Source organism: Necator americanus, chromosome III (assembly GCF_031761385.1).
Source record: "Necator americanus strain Aroian chromosome III, whole genome shotgun sequence".
NCBI classification, from domain to species: domain Eukaryota; kingdom Metazoa; phylum Nematoda; class Chromadorea; order Rhabditida; family Ancylostomatidae; genus Necator; species Necator americanus.
In genome coordinates, this window is record NC_087373.1 from 32,545,175 (window position 1) to 32,568,461 (window position 23,287).

General features: G+C 42.6%; 3 protein-coding genes across 5 annotated transcripts; 1 reads left to right on the forward strand and 2 right to left on the reverse strand.

The window, feature by feature from the left end:
- Positions 1-352: 352 nt before the first annotated feature.
- Positions 353-11,367, reverse strand: RB195_011704 (uncharacterized protein; the record flags this gene model as incomplete). 2 transcript variants are annotated; one of them, XM_064193235.1, is made up of 17 exons in its annotated part: positions 353-474; positions 880-991; positions 1,049-1,175; positions 1,292-1,314; positions 2,343-2,552; positions 2,971-3,081; positions 3,228-3,291; positions 4,112-4,213; positions 4,263-4,352; positions 4,411-4,461; positions 6,136-6,210; positions 6,310-6,372; positions 6,833-6,871; positions 6,942-7,061; positions 8,043-8,092; positions 10,962-11,127; positions 11,198-11,367. In XM_064193235.1, 17 exons carry the CDS (start codon positions 11,365-11,367, stop codon positions 353-355), a joined length of 1,695 nt encoding a protein of 564 aa, XP_064050817.1. The 2 variants fall into 2 exon arrangements, with proteins under 2 accessions (XP_064050817.1, XP_064050818.1); XM_064193234.1 differs by having other exon boundaries at positions 3,222-3,291.
- A 1,105-nt stretch (positions 11,368-12,472) lies between these two features.
- On the reverse strand, positions 12,473-20,786 carry RB195_011705 (uncharacterized protein; the record flags this gene model as incomplete). 2 transcript variants are annotated; one of them, XM_064193236.1, is made up of 10 exons in its annotated part: positions 12,473-12,510; positions 12,948-12,996; positions 13,055-13,190; positions 13,267-13,366; positions 13,418-13,529; positions 13,876-13,994; positions 17,332-17,469; positions 18,148-18,274; positions 20,563-20,673; positions 20,763-20,786. In XM_064193236.1, 10 exons carry the CDS (start codon positions 20,784-20,786, stop codon positions 12,473-12,475), a joined length of 954 nt encoding a protein of 317 aa, XP_064050819.1. The 2 variants fall into 2 exon arrangements, with proteins under 2 accessions (XP_064050819.1, XP_013303016.2); XM_013447562.2 differs by lacking the exon at positions 12,473-12,510 and having other exon boundaries at positions 12,953-13,190.
- A 1,732-nt stretch (positions 20,787-22,518) lies between these two features.
- RB195_011706 (uncharacterized protein) lies at positions 22,519-22,764 on the forward strand (the record flags this gene model as incomplete). The annotated part of the gene is made up of 1 exon (XM_064193237.1): positions 22,519-22,764. The coding sequence occupies one exon, from the start codon at positions 22,519-22,521 to the stop codon at positions 22,762-22,764; it is 246 nt and encodes an 81-aa protein (XP_064050820.1).
- Positions 22,765-23,287: the final 523 nt, after the last annotated feature.

Here is a 23,287-nt window from a genome sequence, read left to right on the forward strand (position 1 = left end):
AAAAACAGTGAGGAAATAATATGGTCACATACGTTATGGAACATCAGCTATAGAACTGTTCCTGTTGGTCTTGTGAGCGACAACTAGTTATGCTTAGTCGGAAAAAATCTACTTTGAGCAGATTTTAGAACAGTGAGGAAGTAGAGTCAAAAAAGAGTCCATTCTATGTAGGGATATATAAATGAAATACTTGAATGAATACATAAATGAATACTATGGACAAGAAATATGTTTACTACAAATAAGGATGGATATGGAAACAAATTACGGGAAGGAAATTGGGTGAAAATGTGAATCTTCTCGACATACCATCTGTTTCCATACTGAATACAATGACAACAGAGAAATCGCTTCAGTATTCAATACTCTCCACTTCCACTTTTTTTTCATCGCACATGTCGGCAAAAGCCAAACGTTGCATCTTCGTGAGAGATGTTTGATCTGTCGGAACATCGAGTTTAACTAGACGAAACCCTGAAAGAGTGGTTGCATTGATGATGTTGACAATAACGACAATAAGCTAATTCACAACAAACAGAAAACAACGACGGATTCTGTTTAGGTTACAGAAAGAACGGTTAAATGCGAATAAAAGAATTTCCATACAAAATGACTTTGTTTTGTGGTAAAACGTATGATGGGAATTCCTCAAAAGAAGAAAAAAAGAAGGAAAAATGCCGATGAACATTTTCTTTTCTTTTCAATAGTTTTCAACCCCAATTCTGGCAGTCAAGTGTCACTCAAATTTTCAGAACCATGTGAATGATCCGTATACCGATCTTACAATTCTCCCTTCAACCAGATCTTACTCAACAGTGGGATTAATCTATAGTAAGTCAAAAAGTTCGAAATTTTGCTCCTAAAGTCCGAAATGCCAACCTTTTTCCTTCAGCAACTGGAGTTGGTGCGGTTCCAGCTTTTCAACTGGAACAATTTCTGTATGTTTTCTCTCGGTCATTGCAGTACCATTTTTGTGTACCAGATTGCGAAGCTGTAAGAAAAATCATTCGAGAAAACATCCTCGTTCTTCATCTAATGTGAAAGTTACGCGAGCCGCAGAATAGACTGGTGTGTTTGGCAGAAGCGCGCTGATGTTGGCGTCCTGAAAAGCTCCAAGACCGTAATTTTCCTGTCTTCCTTCCGACACCATGCGAACGTTTCCGAATGAATTGGCTCTGGAATCAATGATAATCCAAGAAGTTGGAGGATTCTCGGAAACTGATAAGCAAAAAAGGATGAACTCTGGAAATTTAAACAGCACAACCGACAAAAAGAGTATCAAATAACTTACCCAGGATCCTGCGGGTGGCGAATCTGAAAATAGAATAAAACAGGATATTAGTAATGTCAACATGGTGTCATTCTGATAGAAAATTGAATTTCATGTTTTTTTTAGTTGTCATATTCTATATTTTGGCTCTAGTTCAGAATCTTGAAATTCTTAAGCCTCCCATTCTTAATGCATAGGATCTCTGTGTGGCTGCGTGGATGTTTTTTGACGAATTCATACGGATGTGAAAACTTCTACCACTTCATCACAGATTTGAGCAATACAGAGGTAGACACAGAAAGACAACACTGAAACCGATCTCGTGATAAAATTCTATCTACTTGGTTGACGTCTTTCTAACGGCTAGCTATGCAGTAATTTCAAGCAAACAAAAATCCGCCATTTTGATCTGCATAAAAAGAGTAAGACCAACGACACTTCAAAAGAAATTCTCAGTGTCATTGCACGAGCAGCGGAAGTGAATCAATAAATTTGAATAAAGAGCGCTAAGCCAATAAAGTGACATTTTCGTTTTTTCTCTAAAGTTGACACAGGCACCCACCCCATATGTTTCTTCTTTTCCAAATCCATAGGAATCTGACGTGGCGAGGGAATCCGCGGGAAAAGCTAAGGATGGGGTTGTAGATTGCGGGATCAGTGGCGGTTCTCTCCCTGATCTTCGTAAAAAACGGAGTGGAGACTACTTTGGTTGTTACGGGGTACGTTAGAATGCACCTCTATGCACACGTTCCGGTGCAGCCTATTCACTGATTTTACTTGAATAGGCTGATGCGAAGATATCGCTAATCTTCGACCGATCGCGTTTGGATTCGAGGCGTGCTCAAGGGTGGCGCGTTGCAGCTGAAATTGTCTTTAAAAAAACGTCGTCTTCCACGCTGTTTTTTACGACGATCAGGGAGAGATGACCGGAACCAGCCTTGATCCCGCAATCTACAACCCTGAATTCCCGATTTTCCCGCGGATTCCCTCACCACGCCAGACTCGTGGAATGCTGCCTTTAATAAAAGATCTGTTAGCCATGACACTGTTAAACTGAGCAGCATTCACCCACCTCATGACCGAATAAGTCGGCAGGCACAACTGCTTGATTAGAAGGGATGTTACTGTTATTGGTAGGTAGTCTAAGAATATTCGGTTGTTTCCTGTCAGACATGAGATTCTCCGCGAAAGATCTGATCATATTCTCCATCTCCTCAATGTCCATTCGACCATCAAACAATTCAGCAGGCAACAGTGAGTCGAATAGTGCTACCAGACGCCTCTGGAAGGAGAAACACAAATTCTCGCCAATTATCAAAAATACAAATAAATGAATACAAGATAACCAAGCTCAAGAAGAAAGTGGTGGGATATCTAAGAATCTCAATCTGCATCACCTTTGTTACTATGCATTATTGAGAGAAATTTTAAAACTGCAGTAAATATACTTCCTGCTCAAAAATAGTTTATCATAGAAATACAAATTGGTGGTTACAGTAGTGCAAACTTGCCACTTAGTAGAACAGCCTAGTTTATCAATCATTGGTTACCCAGCAAAGCTGCTCGACGATAATCCGGTGAGCCTAGACCCATTCACCCTTTTCAAAGATGATGTCAAAAAATTGAGAAACTTGACATCCTAGTGTAAATTAATCATCTCGGGTTGAGCCTGCCAAATAAAAAAGAATAAAAAAGCTCACTTTTCTCTCTGTAAGAATTGCCGGTGTCACTATACGGTTGTCCTTTGTATCGTTGTCGAAGCTCGGATTAACATCGGCAGAGAATGACGGTACCATACCGCGCTCCTCCTCCTGCAGAATAGAATTTACTTCAAATCTAAAACACATTATAATCTTACTGTAAGCTCACAAAAAAGAAAAGGTATTCAAAAGAATCTAAAAAATGAAAGAAAAAATGTCGATAGCACTTGACAATATTAGATGCTTATTACACTAGCCGAGAGTGAAGGAGGGCTTCGCTTTGGAGAGTGCTTCTTTGATCCAGGATCCGTCTTTGCAGCACTGAAACACAGCAATAGGAGAAAAAACAGCCAATGATTGATATAGAACTATGAATTCGCGCAGCGATAATACTATGGGTAAATGCAGCAAATCGCAAAGTTAAAAACAGCAAATGAAAAGCAGAAATTCAATGATTGAAAAGTATTGGGAAACATGTGGGAAAATATAGAGTTCGGGGTGTAGATTTTACGAGTATGAGTATGAGTGTAGCCCCACTTAATTCCCCTAGTCGTCTTGGAAAACGCTGTGGAAGCGGCGCTTTTTCCTACGAATTACGTTAGAACGCACTCCTTTCACACGCTCCGGCCCTTTCAGCCATCTATTTATTTTTTTACATGAATGGGATGATTTTTTTTTACATGAATACATACTCGTAATGTATACCCCAAACTCTATATTTTCCCACAAGCCTCCCACCTACGTCAGTTTCGAGGTACGCTGTCTTTAAACAAAAACGACGATGGAAGCCTTTACAAGTTTTTTGACTCATTGCATAGGCCAACACGAGTTCCAAAACCGCACCGAAAACGAATTGCAATAAAACGCGTTAGCGCATACCAAGTGGATTGATACGCCAAGAATTTTCTATTCTCTTTCAAACTTATATTAACATACATACATCACGTCAACTAAAGTAACAGAGTCATCCGGCCCCCTCAGCAAATTGAGATATCCTAACCTTATGCATACAGATCGAGTTTGTGAAAAACCTATCACTTTGGGATTGAAACCGTGTATATTATAATAGTCATTACGAAAAAAGAAACGCTAATTTTACAATTGAGACTTCTTGTGAAACAGAACAAATTCAAGAACTTACCGCTTCTTCGCATTTCCACCTAGACCGCTTATCAGATGATCAGGAATGGGGAACGTATACCTCACGTCTGTGGGATAACTCACATAACTTGACGTACCACCTCTGAATAGTTAGAATCGTGACGGAATTCCTTACATGGTAAAGTACTCACAACTTTTTGTACTGATGAACTGATCGGTTCTTTGGAGTAGAATACTTCGGCGTGTGACCCGTACGATGAATAGCAGTTTTTCGAGTGACACTGCCAAATAAGCTAAGATTGTTTGACTCGTTCGGTAGAGAGATTTTAAACATCTTACCCTTTTACTATAGCTCGTTTGTGTGCTCCAGGTTCTATCGCTTTCAGCGTTCTAGAAGAAAAATCAAATGATCTTGGGAACAAGTTGGAATCGACAAGAATATAGAAACGTTGTTATAAAGCCAACAGTAAAAATGTGTTAGTAAAGCGCTCTAGCACTCACACATAAGATAAACGAATTACTGTAGCATTAAGCCATTCTACTACAACCCTAGTTTAGCCACAAAACACTAGTCATAGCTGTAAAGCACATCTACTTTGCTGTTGAAATCAAACCAGGCAAAATTACCAGACATCTTTAATCTCACCTACACAAATGAGCATAGATGCGATAGTCGGAGCTGGTGCTCTAACTCCCTTCCCTTTTGAACGGTTGGGAAGGACCTCCTTCACTTTTAAACGGTTGGCGAAATTACCCCCTTCACTTGAACTGCACCCCATAAGCTAAACCCCTTTCCGTTGTTGTGTTTATAAATTCTGTAATTTCTACTAGGCGTCAAAGGGCAGTCCGCAACTATCAACAACAACAGCAGCTGCATGTAAATATCTTAACAGGACAAGTCATGGAAGAGACTTGGTTTGAGCTGAATTAGTTCAAAAAAATAAGCAAAGAATATAAAAGCGCTCATTTTATCAGTGATGGGCAATTACGTTGACGTCCTCACACGCCAGCTTGGTGAATGAAGAACGTGCTGCTTACGAGGCGAGATTTCGTGTTTCCTATCCGCTCAGGCATCTTTTATTTTTGCTAATAGCAAAGTTTCGTTTATGGCTTTTTGTGGGTAGCAAAATAATGTATAAAGTGGAATGAGAATATTGGCGATCGGTGATCATTTGGCCCCACCTACATCGAACACAGCTGGTACTACATTTCCGGCCGATCTAGGAACTTCTAGGGCGTACCAACTTTACTATAAGCAGTGCCGGTAGCACTCTCTAATTATCCTATTCAAAATGTCGAAGCCCATTGCTCAAAGTATGTAAATGAGTGCGCGCTATTATCCTTAGCCAGCCAGATAATAAATAATAAATACACTTTATACCAGCCGCCAACTCGGTAATCTGCTTGGTAGTAAGTCACGAATTCGCTAACTCATTGCTGCTAACCTGTGGAAAGTGGAATTAATAAACCCGACAAGGATAATTCACATTGAGTTTCGTTGTATTTTTTCTCATTTGGATATAGGAAGAAATTACAGATGTCTGCAGCATATAGATTTGCTCCGTTCGAGCTTTCTTTCTCAAAGATTGGTCTTTCTGCTTGATAGCTAGTCTATTGCCGATAAATATCTCGATAGATTTTGTAAGTCCAAGTTCTAGATGCTGGCTCATCATAAGGAATTGGTTGTATCGCTCTACGATGTCGCACAAGAAAATGCATAAATAACACAGGACACGCTGGTACGTCAAGGTACAAAATGACACAAGCTGCTAAACTACGTTGTTGGGAAATTGGTGTCGCGACCACTTTTTATGCTAATGAAGAAAGTTAGAGTAAATTTTAATTGACCTCTTGAGGAATGAAGATGGTATTCACCTTAGTTGGTTATTCTCGATTTATTATGATGAATAAAGTGTCATGTTGAGCTGCACAATATCATAGGAGAACATCTTGAGGCAGTGAGGGCAGAACAAGAATGGCTGTGAATAGTCTTTCGGAACATGTTCTGCTCCTATTTATTTCTTCAGTTATAGGGCCCTTTTCTGGATCAATAATTTCACCTACCTATGCTTGCGAACGGATGTTGTGACAGCACGTGATGTTTTCGGTGTCTTCGGTGTCTCCGTCCTCTTCAACGACCTGTATGAGATAAATTTCAAAAATACACGAGAAATTACATTTTATGATGAATATAAACAACGAAAACGTTAAGTATGGAAAGTTTCCAACTTGACTCACTTATCTCCTTTGGCTGCACTTTTTACCTCCTTTGTTCTCTGACGCGTAGTCATTGTGTGGGTGCTGAAGCGACAGCGATAAGAATCACAGTGTAATAGAATCTACCAGTATATTAGGACCCTCGTTAAAACTCTCTTCAGATTTCATGGAGTTATCACAGACAAAGCAATTGGACGAATACAAGTACAGTTTACCAAGCTGGAAATGGCCTATTCGTCAGGATCTGATGCTGAGTCAAACTTTCTAAGGATATCCGCAAGAGTATTGGAAACAAAGCTTTGGTTTCTCTTAAAACTGTCTCTTTGAAAATGAGTGTATCCTTGAAGATTCCCAATTTACTCAATTTCTCAACAAGTATCACACAAACTGAACAGCAGAACCGTAGGAACCCTTAACCCTAAAAATCCAAAAGACTGCTAAAGAGAACCGTCTTTAAAGTTTGAACTTTCGAACTCCCTAGGAAATCTAACGAAATAAACCCTTTTGAAAACCTGTACAGAAGTAGTATGTAAGCACAGATTACCTGCTTTCGCTGCCTAGGTTTTCCTTTTTGATTTGGAATCTGCAAAGGAATTTTGTCTGGAAATAACGCTTGAACTAGAACATTCAAAAGTCTGAAGGCATTTGCCTACCTGTTGTTATGATTACGAGCAGAACTTGACATGCTACCGACACCGCGCTTATAGTTTTCCAAGAAAAGCAGCGGTTGTTTTACGCCATGTAATTCGAGTTCCCTCGTTTGACGACGGGTTCTAAACATGAGTAGAATACGAAACGAAACACATGTAATTATGAATGACATAGACATTGAAGAAAAGGAACATTTCAGATTTGCCGATAGCTTGTGATTTTCTTTATCTTCTAACCAGGAACTTATTAGGAACAAAAAACAAATGAAATAAATGAATTATGTGCCATTCAGTAGCCGATGCAAGAGGCGTAGTGCTGTCGGTAAGAGGTTCCGCTGTCTGAACGATAGATCCGAGGTTCGAATCTGCCCTAGTGCTCACCAAGCCTTTCATTCTTCCTGGATCGGCAATTGTAAATTCGCACCAGACTTGTCTGGTAGGATAAAAACATCCGCTACACCTCTCAAGTCACTGTATAGGCTGGTTACACGTTTGTAAACCTCAAACGAATCTGAATTGAAGTGAAAGTGGTGGCCCAGCCCAACCAGATTGATTAACCTCAGACATTTTATTCTTATCCAGTACTCGAATTCCATGGTAAACACTTCAACTAAGTTTTAGGTCAGGTTGATTGGCGTTTGTTGATGTGTTTGTCTGTTGATTGGCGAGCTAGCGCATTGGAAGGAGGTTACCCTTAACTGCGCGGTCGACGGTTCACTCAAAGCCACACGAAAGTTTCATCCCTCTCGGTCGACAATGCATACTAAATTAGTCCGGGAAGATACAGGCACTGACTGAAACAAACTCATAGGCGCAGCTCTAAGGGATTGATTAACGCTAAGCACTCGACCCTACCACCCTTCTATCCTTAGGTCACATAAAATCCATAACTAGCAAAGAACATAAATCTGCTTCCATTCGCCGTAAGGCTACCCACTTCTTTTATTCTCCACTTCTAACTATTTATTATATATTTAGTTGCATAGTATAGAAAAAGAAAAGAAAATAGAGCATTTTATTTCTGAGATTGGGCACTCTTAAGGGTCAACGTCAAATAAAAAGGGAATTTTGGCCGTAAAAGTCTAATATTTTGGAAGAACTCACTTCACATCGCTTTCCATCACGGTATTAGCAGGTGAGACGTAGAAAAGAGTCTGTAACATTCAAACGATAATGTTTTCCCTTAACAATTATCATATTTGATTACCACTACACCTCGACAACGTTGGCGATAGCGATTCCATTTTACGGTGCGGTCAAAAAACTACGATTCCTGCGTCGCATCCCATTGTCGTATGCGTGTATGTTTCCGACTAATTTGTCGTAGCATATCGCACAGTGGAACGTACGCTCCAAGCCCTCATTCGATCTGGAAGATCGCGATCGAACGCGGGTTGCAGATCAAAATTTTCAATCGATCTGTGGATAGATGTTGATCTTTTGTGTGTATCCACAAGTGTTCTCGTTCAAACCCAATATACATTACAAATGAAATCGCCATCACCAATACTCATCGTTATCGACTGCGTGGAAGAGAAGTAGAAAACAGTAGAAGAAGTAAAGGAAATCCACTCCAAAGAACAGAAAACATCCATTGCTAATAATATGGTGAAGTTTATCAGGATTCAGACTATGTACTATGAAATTCGTGACTTGTATGAATCATATGAGAATTCGCAATTGGTTAAAGAAAAATGACAGACGACTGGTACTTCTTAAGAGTTTATATGTGAAGGTGTTTCGTAGAGAAGCCACAGAGAATTCGTACGAAGGTAAGAGTAACAATACAGGACAAGAACGCACAAGACAAGCCAGCGTCTATTCCGGCCAACCTATGAGCCGAAATCTACGTAAATGAGGAAAACAAGCGCGAAAAGATACATTTCATGTATTGACACATCTTAACACGTTATAACTGATTCCAACTAGCTATGACAGGACAGGACTGTACAATCCCGTTTCTAATGATGCAGAATGACCGAGAGAAATCTTCGTGGGACCCATCTGTACGATTGATCGATAGTGATAAAAACATACGCAACATTAACAGAATGCGTTCTTCGAATTCTACTGGATAGTACTGTTGAACGCTGCGGTCTTCAGGCAGCAAGAGGAAGAAATGATTATCATTACCGCTCTTAGTAGACTAATCTGCCACTTTTTCCCTTCTTTTCGATGGAAATTGTACAAAATATTAGATTTAATATCACTGTAATTTTCGAAATGGACGGAAAATCATTAGCGACTTGATAATTAAAGACCGATATTTCGAAAACACTTGAAGTTTTACGTCATGTGCATATAGAATCCGAAAAAGATTGAAGGAAGGCGACAATTTTCGTGAAAACGGTTTTGAAGAAGAAAAAAAGCAAGCAGAAAAAGAAGACAAAAAAGCAGAAAAGCAAGCAAAACAAGCACAAAACCACTTAGATGCAGAGAGTGGAGGTATAAACTGCACTGCTACTTGATTTTATTCCCAGTCTTACTGTGGCAGGACCTTTGAAAAAATAGTCAACAACCTGGGATTTAAAGGAAATGTCTCTGCTTATCCTACAAAAATGACAACAGTAAGCTCATTTATTAGAAAGACAACATCCTACACTTTATCGAGCGACAAGAAGCGAGCATTGGATACTGAAAAATCATGCAGTAACATCTCCAGAAAGAGGGAAAAAAACAAAAGGAGAAAAAAAAGACAAAGAGAAAAGCAGAAAAAGAAAATGCTGTTTAGGCGACTAACGTTAAACGTAGAACATTGATCATGGTGAGCAAAGTAGAGCGAAAATTACAACCACGTCGAATATCCACGATTTACGTACTGGGTTCCATTGTATATTGGTTACTGACGAACTTACAGTTGACGTCTACGCGGTGGGACCTTCAGGTTGGAAGCAAGATATTTAGTGCACTACGAATGTAAAGCTCGCAGTCAATGAGAAGGGTTTCGAGAAGAGGGGTGCTTCGAGATTTCTACTGTGATCTCTATTACGTTCAGATGCTTCCTCATCATCTGAGGAAAGGTGACTTCCCTCTATCAGGTCCCATCTTCGAAGCGGTCCTGGCTAGGTGTGAAAGGAAATAGGTAGTGGGGAATTTGACCCCTTCAAATATAACATGTTTCTAGCTTTTGATAGTGAAGATTGAAACAATACTGAGGTCGCGGAGCCGTTTGCTGCACTTCGTTTTGGCTGTAGCTTTAGTTAGCCTTCTGGGATATTTTTGACGTTGAGTTCAATATGGCCTTCAGTTTTCAAGAATGACTGCGAAAATGCAGAAAAATCCCTTTTACATATCCGGGAATCAGGGGGCTCAGTTAACCCAGTGAAGCAGATCTATACACCTATCGTAAAAAGAAAGTGAAAGCTCGTAGAGTGGTTTATTAGTGGAATTGCACAACAAAGCATCTCTTTGCACTTGTACAAATATTCACATCTATTTTATACGATTTCAGACTATCAATACTATGAGTGTAAAGAGTTGATTCGTTTAATAAAATGTTGCATCGGTTGTACTTTATGCCTGTCATTCCTAGATTTAAAGGTTAGCAAGTCAAGAGCGGACTTCCGGACAGTTCAGTGATATATAGTCGAGTCAAAATGAAATGAAGCACGGTGCAGTTCCGCGCTGCGGCTTAAGCGGTTGCGCTCGAAGCGTTGCGGTGAATCGTAGCGATTAGGATAAGATCGAGGGAGGACCCCTGATAACACTGGTCGTCACTGCAGGGGGCGATGGTCCCAACTCGATCCCAACCGCCAGCTCCACCGCGCCGCTTCGAGAGTAGCTGCCTACGCAACTGCACTGTGGTTCATGTCGTTTTGTTCCGAATATGAGTCGACATCGCGTAAGGTCATGGTAGTGTAGCTACTCCAAGGAATGTGTAAAAGCTAACGTTCATTTCACAGTACTTCTCCTGGCGACCTCGCAATAGTGGCAACTGTAAGTGTTGGGCTTTGCACGCAAGCGGATCAATACCGCAACGTTTCTTTTCAGGTGTGGAGCTCTTCCATATAGGAGGCAGGCAACCTCACGGCTGGCCACATAAAAGCTGACGCCTAGAGCATACAGAGGAGATCCTATCCACTGGGCACCGCCCGAGCAAGGAGGCATAGGACGCAACGCCTCCAACACCAGGGACAGCGACGCCAAGCTCGAGCTCTGCGGGGTACTGCCGATGGGAGCGAAGTCTAGGCTAGAGGTAAGAGTCATCCAATTCGTGAGAAAGAGGGATGCTTCCATTGCGCGACGGTTGCTCAATTAACCTAAGCTTGAAGGCAGCGTTTGGATGAGGAGGGGGATTTCTGACATGATCTTCTACATTTCCCCTGGCATGACTGCAAACTGAGGCGGGTGTGGCGCAGTCGGTTAGAGGTCCGCTGTAGCCACACGGTCGAGGGTTCGAAGCCGCCTTAGTGCAAACCAAGCCTTTCATCCCTCCGGGGTCGATAAATTGGTACGAGATTTGTCTGGGAGGATAAAAGCACTGACTTGATCATCGGCTGGCCCCCCAATTCATTGTATAGGCCAATACGCGTTCCAAAACCTCAACGATTACGAATTCCAGTAAAACAAGTTAGCGCATCTCAAGTGGATTGATACGCCAGTGACTTTGTCCTTTTTTTACTTTTGGCTGCAAACTACTTTCTAAACCCTACCTAAAAATGAAGAAGTAGCTGAAAACTGAGGTTTGCATGGTAGTATTATGTCGAATATATCGTCCTCACTGCAGCTTATTAAAGGTATCACCCCACGAATCTGAAGTGGTGCAGATTTCAGGTGGAGTATTCGTATACGGGATGGGAGACTACGGAGAGGGAGGTGATTTCGTCCATTTCTTGCCAACTGCCGTAAAAAACGGCCCGCAAGATGCGGCGCCGCACAGGACTGGCGCGCTCCAATCGAACCTCTTGTACAAAATGGTGCGCCAAAACGAATGAAGCCGTATCTTACGTTTTTTACGGCAATTAGGAAGAAATGGACGGAATCACCCCCCTCTCCGTAGTCTCCCATCCTGTATACGAATACTCCACCTGAAATCTGCACCACCTCAGATTCGTGGGGTGATGCCTTTAATGCACTTGCCTGCAGACAGTAGAGGCCTGAAAGCCCATACCCGCGCTCGACATGGTGGTTGGCGGTTGCAATCGAAGTGGGACCTTCGCTCACAGTAATCGCACTGCAAAGAGATGAGTCCCACTTCGATCGCAACGCTTAGCTCTACCGCGCTTGGAGCTCAGCTACTTACGCAACATCAAACTCCAGATCGTTGTAAACCGACAATACGATGGAAATGATGCTCAACAAGGCGGTTTTCTATGATTGCCATTGTTCACTTCACTGCTAAACCTTCTAAACTAAATTAGCTTTTTAATTTCTCAATCTGTTTAGATTGTTAAATTCGCTATGTTCCACTAGACTACCGCAAATACTGTGTATTTCAAAACACATGCTGACTCCAATACTTTATTCAAATGGAAGAATTGGATACACATTTAAACATTTTATCAAACTTTAGAACTCATTTCAACAATTCCACGCTATGAAATGTGAGGAATATCGTCAGAAAATTGCCACTCTGAAAAACTTGTTTATTAGTGTAAACTAGAATAGAACAAAGAACTAGAATATTAATATAGAAGGGAAAATCAAGAAGAGCTACTCCCTCTTCTATCATATTCATTGTGTACTACAGTTTCAATCAAGACGATCTGACTTATAGTGCAACATGGCGTAAGTAGTCGCATTGGAATCAATGGAAGTGATGACTACAGTACAGCTAATATTTGATCTGCAGCAGATACAAACGATTGATCGGCACATGGATGTCTACCGTATGTCCGCCAAAACCAGCGCGAAAATTGCAAGTTTTTGGCGGGACTGCAGGCAGCCTCATTACTATCCTGGATGAAATCATATCGTATTTTTCCGTAGAAGCGCAAAGTGTTTTGCTCGATGTAAAAAAGATAATAACGAGTATACCAACAGTGAACATCAAAGCAAACTTTAGCTTACTGGGATTATTTGTGGTCACTTCCTTGGTGTTTGTCGGACCCGACACCACCTTCAGGGGCTTTAGCATCACGAGCTGAGGGTGGTTTATCGTGACTTTCACCACCAACGACGGCAAGAAGAGCAGGCGCATCCTCCTCTGGATCAGGTATGTGTGCTCCGACAAAAATGTGATATAGCCAAGCACCAGTAACAGCGCCAACCAGAGGAGCAACGATTGGTATCCAAAAGTAATAGTGATGGTACCTGGACAAAATTAATAAGTCATATCTGTTTCATCCAAGGGTATTCGCAATCAAAGACTTCAAAAAAAAAACCTCACGTAAACACTTCACTTCCGTAAATGAAATAAGCCAATATTCGTGGCCCAAGATCCCTAGCAGGATTGATAGGATATCCAAGATTCATGCCGTAACAGGTGCCTAAATCACGTTTTTAAGGGACTGTTAAACACGTGTTTGATGAAGACTTACCAATCATCACAAGGACGAATCCAAAAAGCCATGGATGAGCGACTTCCGGGATTCTGTTGCGTTTATCGATAATGACAGCCACAAACAGAACCAGGAGTCCTGTACCGGCAACCTGGAATTCGGTCGATGTTTCCTGTCCATTTTGCCGAAATATTTGAAAAACCAAGATAGAACTGGAACATAGTCTGGTAAACCGACATGAAGCTCGGCGCATTGCGGGAGACGCAAGGCTGCGCTCGAAGCGGTGCGCTGAAGCTAGCGGTTGCGATTGGGTACACCATCGCTCGGGTCGGACTGCGGGTACCGATGGTATACCCAATGAAACAGGGTACTCTCTCGTTCGAAACCGCTACGCCTCACCGCGCCGCTTCAAGCGTAGCCGCTTACGCAACCACACCCAAAGTCATGTCGTTTCGATCGAATATATGTGCTGGATTTCAAAGCGCACTAAAGTTTACCTGGTCAAAGAAGCACGTTAGATTTCCTACATGCGCTTGTGGAAACGAGCAGAAGCACTCAGCCGTAGCTTTCTCACCGACAATTCTGTGTTCAGGTCCTTCATAGTTTACGAACTGATCTGGAAGAAATTAACCTGTCACTGATAGACCCCGAACAGAATACTTCCAGCTCCGTGCTGCGACTATAGTCGGCTCAAAGCAAGTGAAGCTTGGTGCAGGTGCACAAGCGACGAACCAGCTGTTGCGACTGAGATAGAAGCATCCTTAGCACCATTCACACCGCAGAAGTAGCAATGATCCCACCCCATTCGAAACCGCCGGGTCCAATACGCCGCTTCGAACGCAGCCGAGCACATGCGCTTGCCACCTACTTCAGATCTTTATGATCTTTATGATCTTTATGATTTATGTAATCATTCGTAAATACTCCAGAAAGCGACAGACCACTTACACCATCTAAAGATCGTGTGTCACGGAATTGACGTTGAGTGAAAACGTAATTCATTGAGTTCGGGGTGCTGAGTACGACATTTGTTCGGCGTTTGTTCCTACGACGTAAATGAAAACGCTTCACTCCTGTGCACGCGCTACATCCACGAGCGAGCGGTCCAAGATCAATGAGGTCTCCTCAGCAGCCTGTTCAAGTAAAACCTGCTGGGAGACCGTAGCATGTACAAGGAGACGTGGTAACGTAGGAAGAACCGGCATTTTCACGCAGTTTTTCAAAACAATTAACGAGAATTGAGCGAGAGCACACTCATCTTCGTAATTTACGTCTTAGCCTCAGGTTTTCAGTCAGGTTCCCACGTTAAACCAATTTTGCGATACGCTGCCTCTAAGGATTTATGTGCGAAGAAGTTGCGAACAAATGTCGAAAAGAAATCATACAAAGATAAGAGTAACATTACTGAGAAAAGAGTAGATAGATAAAAGTAAGGTGTCAGTAATTATAACAATCATCGTACTAGACAATCATCCATAAACTTCTAAGGAAAGAAAGGAGGAGGAGAAGAATTAACGTAAGACAAATTTAATTTTACAGAAAATGCCACTACTTTTAATTTGCAATTTGCATGAGTGAAGGTGAGAGAAGTGAGTACAACAAGAAGTCTGAAGTCTAGCATTACTCGCTCACTTCAGATTGGTCATGATGACAATGCCCGCATATGCGAGATTCTCAACTGCACGTTGCGGCACCGCTTTCACAAAATGACATCAGGCATCCGAGTATAGCTGCATAACCCGCACAACTATATGGCAAAATTCTCCTATATTTTGTAGAAAGGAGCTGTCGCCCAACACACTGCCAGGCCCTCCACTCTCACAGGTCAAACGCCAGAGGAGGACATTTTGGAATTTTTGGAATTTTCAGCAGCAAACATTCGTCTCGTCATGTTGGAGAGCCGGTCACTGTCAATTGAATTCCAACAACCAGCTCAGTCCAGACTGCTGCAATATCTACATGTATTGTTCGCTACATTTCAGAAAATGTGCGCAGAGATCGTCCCACCATCGACATCGATAACTACAGCGTCTACTGCGGTGATGTTGACGAAAGGAAAATAGAGGGCTGTGTAATAGCTGTCAGGAATGACTACAACAATGTGGAAGGGTTTGCATCGAAGTCGTCAAGATGAGCATTTGTACGACTGTGGGACCGCAGAAGACTCAAACTCCGGATCTGAAGTGCCGCCGCACCTATGAAAACCGCCGGAGACTGAGACAAGGACTCATTTTATGATGAACTCGACGCGTTAATGTCCAAGATACTAACTCAACGCAATTCGTCTGGAAGATCTTTACAAGCTGACGAACGTCATCACTCCACCCACGTATAAAAGGAATTATCGGCACCATCAGTTTACTTGGCAAGGAACAACTAATTTAACGCCAATAGAGTAGCACAAGCGGAAGATGAGCTTCCGTCAAAGGAACATCCCATTGTCGGACAACCGAAAATCTAGAACTGTCTTTGACGTTTGACGGATTTTTACCAGCACCCAGTTCTCAGCTTAAAGGCATCACCCCACTAATCTGAGGTGGTACGGATTTCAGGTGGAGTATTCCTATACGGGATGGGAGATTATGGAGAGGGGGGTGATTCCGTCCCCTTCTTCCTACTTGCCGTAAAAAACGGCAAGGAAAATGCGGCGCCGCACAAGGCTGGCGCGCTCCAGTCGAACTCCCTGTACAAAATAGTGCGCCAAAACGCCTGAAGCCGTATCTTCCGGGTCGTTTTTTACGGCAATTAGGAAGAAATGGACGGAATCACCCCCCTCTCCGTAGTCTCCCATCCCGTATACGAATACTCCACCTGAAATCGGTACCACCTCAGCTTCGTGGGGTGATGCCTTTAATGGTACGGTTCCAGAAAAGGAGTCATGGAGTTCAACATCAATGGAAGCTCGACATAGCATGTCCGAAAGATGATGAGTGCAGAAAAAAAAACTGCCAACGGTTGTCGATCGTTATTGAATTACGGGCCAAGAAGAGAGTGGATGATGCTAACCCTTTCACTAAATGTGACTCACTCACTCAAAAAAGACGTTTCCGCTTCTGAGTTTCCGAAGCATAAATTTACATCCGCTAAGGCAAGATTTCAGTACATTTTTATATATGTCGTCTGCACTAGTGACCTCAGCCAGGAGAAGCGTCTCTGAAGGAAGTTGCGCCGTCAGCCGAAACGTAATCCAAAACGTAATCCTAAGAACGAATAGAGTCAGGAGCGAGGGAGTTTGGAAGGAAGGCGTGGAAGGGAAAGAATTTGAGGAAAGGCCATACTCTATCATAGGACACTATAAGACAAGGTGAGATGTGCCCCTGTCCTCAAGACTGCCAGCGGAGTCGCTGTCGGGAAGTGTCGTGCCGACTTTAATCGCCTAATGAAACATTCCCCGACGAGCAAGCTGGCTTTCATCCTAGCCGATCGACGATTGACCAGTATTGTCCAGGAGCCTTTCTTGATCAATTTTGCCGCTGATAATACAATGCAAAGAATAGTCCGTTGGTGTGGTTCTTTCACCATTTCGACGACCCTCGAGTATGTATCGACGATGTAGTAATATTCGCTTTAAGCACTCGTGAAGTTCAAACATGCATCGGCACTGTGTCAAAATTAACTGGTGCATAAAGAAGTCTGGTAAAGTCTACAACCACAAGAACTCTGATGTCGGGCGTTAGCCGGATGTCCATTAGTACATATGTTTGAAAAACAGCGTCAGTAGCGGGAGAGGCCGACTGACGACACCGCCGGCTCGCGCTGGTTTGCCAATAAAGCTCTTCTTTGGAATAAAAAGTTATCTCTGCAGAAACTTCCTGGACGAACTTGATGGAGTGTGACTACAGTATCCTTTCGACATTTTTCGAGACAGCAGCAGGGAGCAAGACAAAATAGTAAATGTTCAGTAGCTATACTTCCTATGTAATAAACGATTTCCTGGAACTCTTGCTACTTACTGTAGTAAATTCCATAAGCACCAGCTGCTCCTACGAACGCACCAAACGTCTGCACGACACAGTAGATGAGGAAATCCCGCACAGAAAGTCTTCCAAAAGTAACCATAGTCAGTGACACAGCAGGATTAAAATGTCCACCTAAAATGAACAGGCACAATGCAAAAGTTTCTGTAAGTAATAGCAGTAACTTAGTTGAGGTAAACCTTAACCCCTGCAGAACCTTAAGGGCATCACCCCACGGATCTAAGGTGGTACGGATTTCAGGTAGAGTATTCGTATACGGCATAGTAGATTATGGCAAGGGGGGTGATTCGGTTCATTTCATTCTAATTGCCGTAAAAAACGGCCTGGAAGGTGCGGCGCGTGCATAAGGCTGACGCGCTCCAATCGAACTCGTTGTAGAAAATAGCGCGCCGGGATGCTCGAAGTCATATTTTCTCTCCATAATCCACGATCCCGTATACGAATACTCCACCTAAAATCCGTACCACCTCGGATTCGTGGGGTGATGCTTTTGGATGACCTCATGTCCTTGGGGTTGAACCTCAATAACTCTGGCCCAAGGCTTAACCAAAGCTACTCAGATTTGAAGCTAAAGCTATCAGGTTTGAGTATGAAGCCACTAATGCCAATCAGTTCGGAGCCCTAAGCGCTGAACATAGATCCTAAGAGTCAAGATATTTGGGGCTACTAACACTTAGATCCTTAGACAACGGCGTGGGTCGCGTCATCACCCAGTAACTCCTCCTCCACCCAAATAGACTAACCTTTAAACGATGAGTGGTCCAATGATAAGAATACATAGAATAGGATTACCTGATGTTCTGGCACAGCAGTATACAGTAAATGTAATAGCTAACCCCCATCCAAAGTTTATTTGGACCCATGAGTTGAGCTTTTGATCGGAAAGCACAAATTGCATGACAATTGCATCGCCAATGAACTGGAACGAAGCGTTTTTGTCATCAGTGCACTCACAACGGTAGTATGGCTACATTCATATAGTCGTGTAACAACTACATGAAGCACAGTACAGTTGCTTAAAGGCATCATTCCACGAATCTGAGGTGGTACGGATTTCAGGTGGAGTATTCGTAAACGACATAATAGATTATGTTGAGGAGAGTGATTCCGTCCATTTCTTCCTAATTGCCGTAAAAAACGGCCCGGAAGATACGTCTTCGGGCGTTCTGGCGCACTATTTTCTACAAGGAGTTCGACTGGAGCGCGCCAGCTTTGTGCGGCGCCGCATCTTCCGGGCCGTTTTTTACGGCAATAAGGAAGAAATGGACGGAATCATCCATCCTCTCCATAATCTACTATCCTTTATAAGATACTCCATAATACTCCACTTGAAATCTGCACCACCTCAGATTCGTGGTGATGCCTTTAAGCGGTTGCGCTCGAAGGTGTGGAGGAGCGCAGCGGTTATGATCGTAAGAAGGACCCTTACCGCCACTGTTCATTGCTGAAGTTCGAGATAGTTTCACTCCGATTCCAACCGCTCTCTCCATCGCGTCGCTTCGAGCGCAACCGTTTACGCAATTGCACCGTGCTTCGTGTCGTTTTGACTCTACGCCGCGGTCGTTGCCGGTAGCTACCAACTTTGGCAATGGTGATTCCATTTCTGTTAGATATTGATGGGAGACGCAGTTCATAAAGAGCCTCCACTTCGAGAATTGAGCAATACTGGTTCGGCGCTTTTATGGCTTTCTGGAAACGCGGCGCTCTGAACCTTGTTATGTGCGAGAAGTTAAGCGCAACTATTCAAATCCAAATGTTCGCGTTTCATTTGCAGCACTGTAACGTTGTTGGTCATGGACGCCATTTGGTGGAGCGCAAGCCATCAACATGATGCAGGAAGCGCATCAAAAGTGTGCAGACATCTACCCTCCATCGGCTCTTTGCTAGTTTCTCCACATTTTGTCACATGACACGACACAACAAAAACATGGATCCCGCTCTACGTAATCGATGTCGACAGGACGGTGTCGTCAATAAGTTCTCTAGAGATAAAAAGAGCAAATCCTTCGAGATTATTTTCTTTTCGTTTTTTCGATGTTTCTTCCCTTTTCATCTAGGCTCCTGTTAGGGTTACTCCATATTCGTTGCTGAGCAAAAATTCTCTTCGTTTTTGAATATCCATCGTGTTATCGAGCATCCCTACAAAATGTTTGAGGGCGACTGCAGTTCAGTCGTTCTACGAACACAGAGCTATTTTAATAAAGAACTGTATGGAATGAGTAGAAAAAGCAACGCTCAGAACCCTTTGCGCTCGCCTGCTTGACTCGATAGGTCAGCCAGCGCTCTACTACTCAGGGTAAACGATAGCTGAAACTGATTCGATTCCTAAGGAATTAACTAACCGCATGCAGAATGTCCAAATGATGCCTTGTAAAACTTGACCAACATACAAAATGCAAAGTGCAAAATGTCTTCGAACAAAACATTTAGCCGGACATCGCAGTTCCGGCTTAAAAACGACGATATCGAAAGCAAACCAGGGAAAACCTAATATCATCGGCCCCTTGATCGTAAAGGTACACAAGGAGTGTGGTGTACAATGTGTTTCGCTGTTACGGTTATTTTGGTGGTATAACTAGTTGTATCGTCCTAGCGTGCGGCAGACAACGCTCTTCTCTCGATCTGTTCAAATACGATATTAAAAAACCCTAAGTCTCCAGCACCCACTCTATAGCTAGCTTGAGCTAGCTTTGAGAATGACCAATGACACATGGACAAAAGGAGCGGTGAAATGTATTCCTGCAGAGATGCAAAATGTCTTGGAATGAGAACGCCAACGAGATGGACTGATGTATTCACACCACGTAACGATGTCGTCGGATTACAACGCAAGGAACTGGGCCTTGGCAGAGTCATTTACGAAATTTGTGAACTTCCTTGACCAGAAGAAAATGATGCTGGGGCCCTCATCATCAATGAAGACGGACTATCGAAGTAACTGGGTAGGTATTGACTCTGATTACGAGAACTGTAGCCGTCCATTTAAAGGGCCGAACGACATCCGATATTTGCCTACAGTTAGCCAAAGAAAAGGATGATTCAGGGCACTGGCGGCGAGGTTATATAGGAAGCGGCGCGGTTTTCAACCGCTCGGTAATTACGACTCTTCTTTCCCATAGCTCACAAAAAATAGTTATCAAAAATGAAATCACTATTGCTAGTGCAGGTTTCCTGGAGTAAAACGATAGGTCGTTATAAAGGTATTACCAGAAGTAACATTGTTCCAAAGAATTCTGAGAGTGCATTACGAAGAATGGGCGACCTTATCCGAATCGCTTCACGGACAAGATCTGGAGTGAACATCGGCTCTTCCTTTATCTTAAAAAAAAAGAAGAAGAAGAGTTGAGAAGGGAACTGCTATCGTGTTTGGTGCCAGTCCTCGGAAAGAGAGTGTAGAATTGCATTACCGTAGAAGTACTGCTCTCCGCCATGCCGACAAAGATCGCACTCCCTTCTGAGGGATGATCGTGTAATACAATGAGCCTCACCAACCGGAGTGTAGTACAATGAACCTGACCAACCGAACTGATATCACTCCACTCTGTGTGCACTCTGGTGTTCGTTGGTATCACAACAGATGGTGAGGTTCATCTGCTTGACAGACAAAGTTAACGCTTAGAGCTATATAAAGACGGGTCAAAACAACTTCATCGCTAGCAGCAACGAGGCAATAACTCCAATCCAAAGTGTTCAAGATAAGATTTCTTTCCCATCAGTAGTATTTGTTGATGTTTCACCAAAGATCTAACCTCTTGGTTGCAGGAAAAAGCTGACATGCCGCGCTACCAACATTTCACAGTGCCTTCTTGTGCTGTATATAAGACTGTATCTCGCGAGGACTGTAGAAGAAAATACCACTCTCACTAGCGGCAATAATCTTCGTCGTACAGTTCTTCGGTATCGGACGATAATACTATTATCCCCTGTATAATATTCAATATTCGTCTGGCAATATTCGAGTACCACTCTCGCTGGCCGCAAGAATCTTCGTCGTACAGTTCTTCGGTATCGGACGATAATACTGTTTGGTATCGAATTCAGCTATTCTATCATGTAATAAATTTGGCGATATTTAACAATAAATTACTATTGGTAGAATTTCACAATGCACAATTTCTTCTCACCGAATTTGGAACGTTGCCGGTGTTACCACTGTAAGAGCGAGTACAAGCACCAAACAATTTACAATGGACTTGAAGATCGGTGCAGTTGTAACTCTGGTGCAGCGACTGCTCTCGAAGTGGCGTGATGGAACTAGCAGTTCCAATCGGAGCGAGACATTCGCTAGTTGCAATCGGATTACAGAAATCAGTAAGGATCACATCCCGATCCCTGTACCACACCATTTCGGTCACAGCAGCTTACGTGTCTGCGCTGGGCTTGAGGTCGTCCTGACCCGGACTATACAAAATGTGAATATAAACAAACCAATTTGGATATATTTACTGTACCCACCCAACGTAATGTGTTTACCTAATGTACAACGGTGTACGGTCACCCTGCACTTGTAGGATATGAGACGATCTGATCAATGCGACAGTGTCGCCGATAAGCTCATCAGAGTTCTTTCTTCCTTTTCCTCTCTTTCTCTATTCTTTTTACCAGGTCAACTCATAACCTGGTTCAACAGCGATAAACAAGTACTTACAGAAGCAGTAGATTATTTTGGATTTTTTCTTGTTCACCCATCGCAAATGGTTGCTATTAATTCCAAATAAATACTTCAAATTTGTTTCGAAAAGCTCCAGAATTCCGGGAACTTCCATGTAATCTGTCGCTGTTTTTTTTTCGTAACATTTCAAGGATGCGGTCAATAGTCACAGTAATCTTTTGTCCCGCGTGCAACAACATTTCTTTCGCGCTTTTGCAAAGGAAGAAATTAAGGAAATATTAAGCAGATGCCCTGCCTCACTAGCTGTAGTTGATCTACGTTTCAATATCTTCAGATGAAATTTCCATGAACGCTCACATTTCGTTGGAAATCCGTGCATGAAGGCCGTTCTTGGGGCAGGTGAATCATTGAAAAGGAGACATGTGTCTTCTACATGCGGCAGAAATTACCTGATGTTTTGATGCCAAAGAACGGTAGAGTGAATCCCAAGAGATGCTATATGCCCTCGAGGGAACCCGCTAACGAGATGCGGTGATGTGTTCGTTGCATGAATGGACCAGCTGAGGCAGCTCAGGTGGATACGGCTCAAGGACTCTTCAACGTCACTCACGAAATTTGCGAACACCTCGGATGAAAATGTCGAGGGAAAGAAACGAGTGGAAAAGGTGCAGGGCTTCAAGTCCAGTGAAGACAAGCCATCTGAGTATCTAAGCAAGTCTGACACTATTTCGGAACTTGTTGGACGAACATTATATAAAAACTTCTACAATTCTCCACTTTATCTTGCTAAAAGATAAAAAATTTCAAGAAATTCAGATCGGTTCCACCCTGTAAATAGCCACCATTTCGCAGTCGGTAACAATAATGTCTTCAGAAATCGACCAAACCCTATCCAACAAGATCATTTTTTTCAGAAAGCACTAACATTAACTGCGTATACCATTGCTGGGCATCTTTGGGGGACTTATAGATCTTTGTTTGTTGATTGGAAGTGAAAATAAAATGGCAGTTGTAGAGGAGTCCAGTTCTATGCTTTGTGGTGGTCGCTATGCATCCTCATAACATACATTGTGTACAGTTTAATTGACACTCGAAAAGGAATACTTTTGAAAATAGAAAATTAACAAGCTTAGTTAAAAAGAAGAATTTCAGGGAAGGCAGACATGATTAACAATTGAAATCCAGAGAGATCGACAAACATGTAAACCTTAGAACTAAGATTCAAAAAAAATTCTACTATTTGTGAGTCACACTAAAATGAAATGTGGATAAATGGATTACTTTCATATCGGTGAAGGAATCAAGGAAAGAGACCGGTTA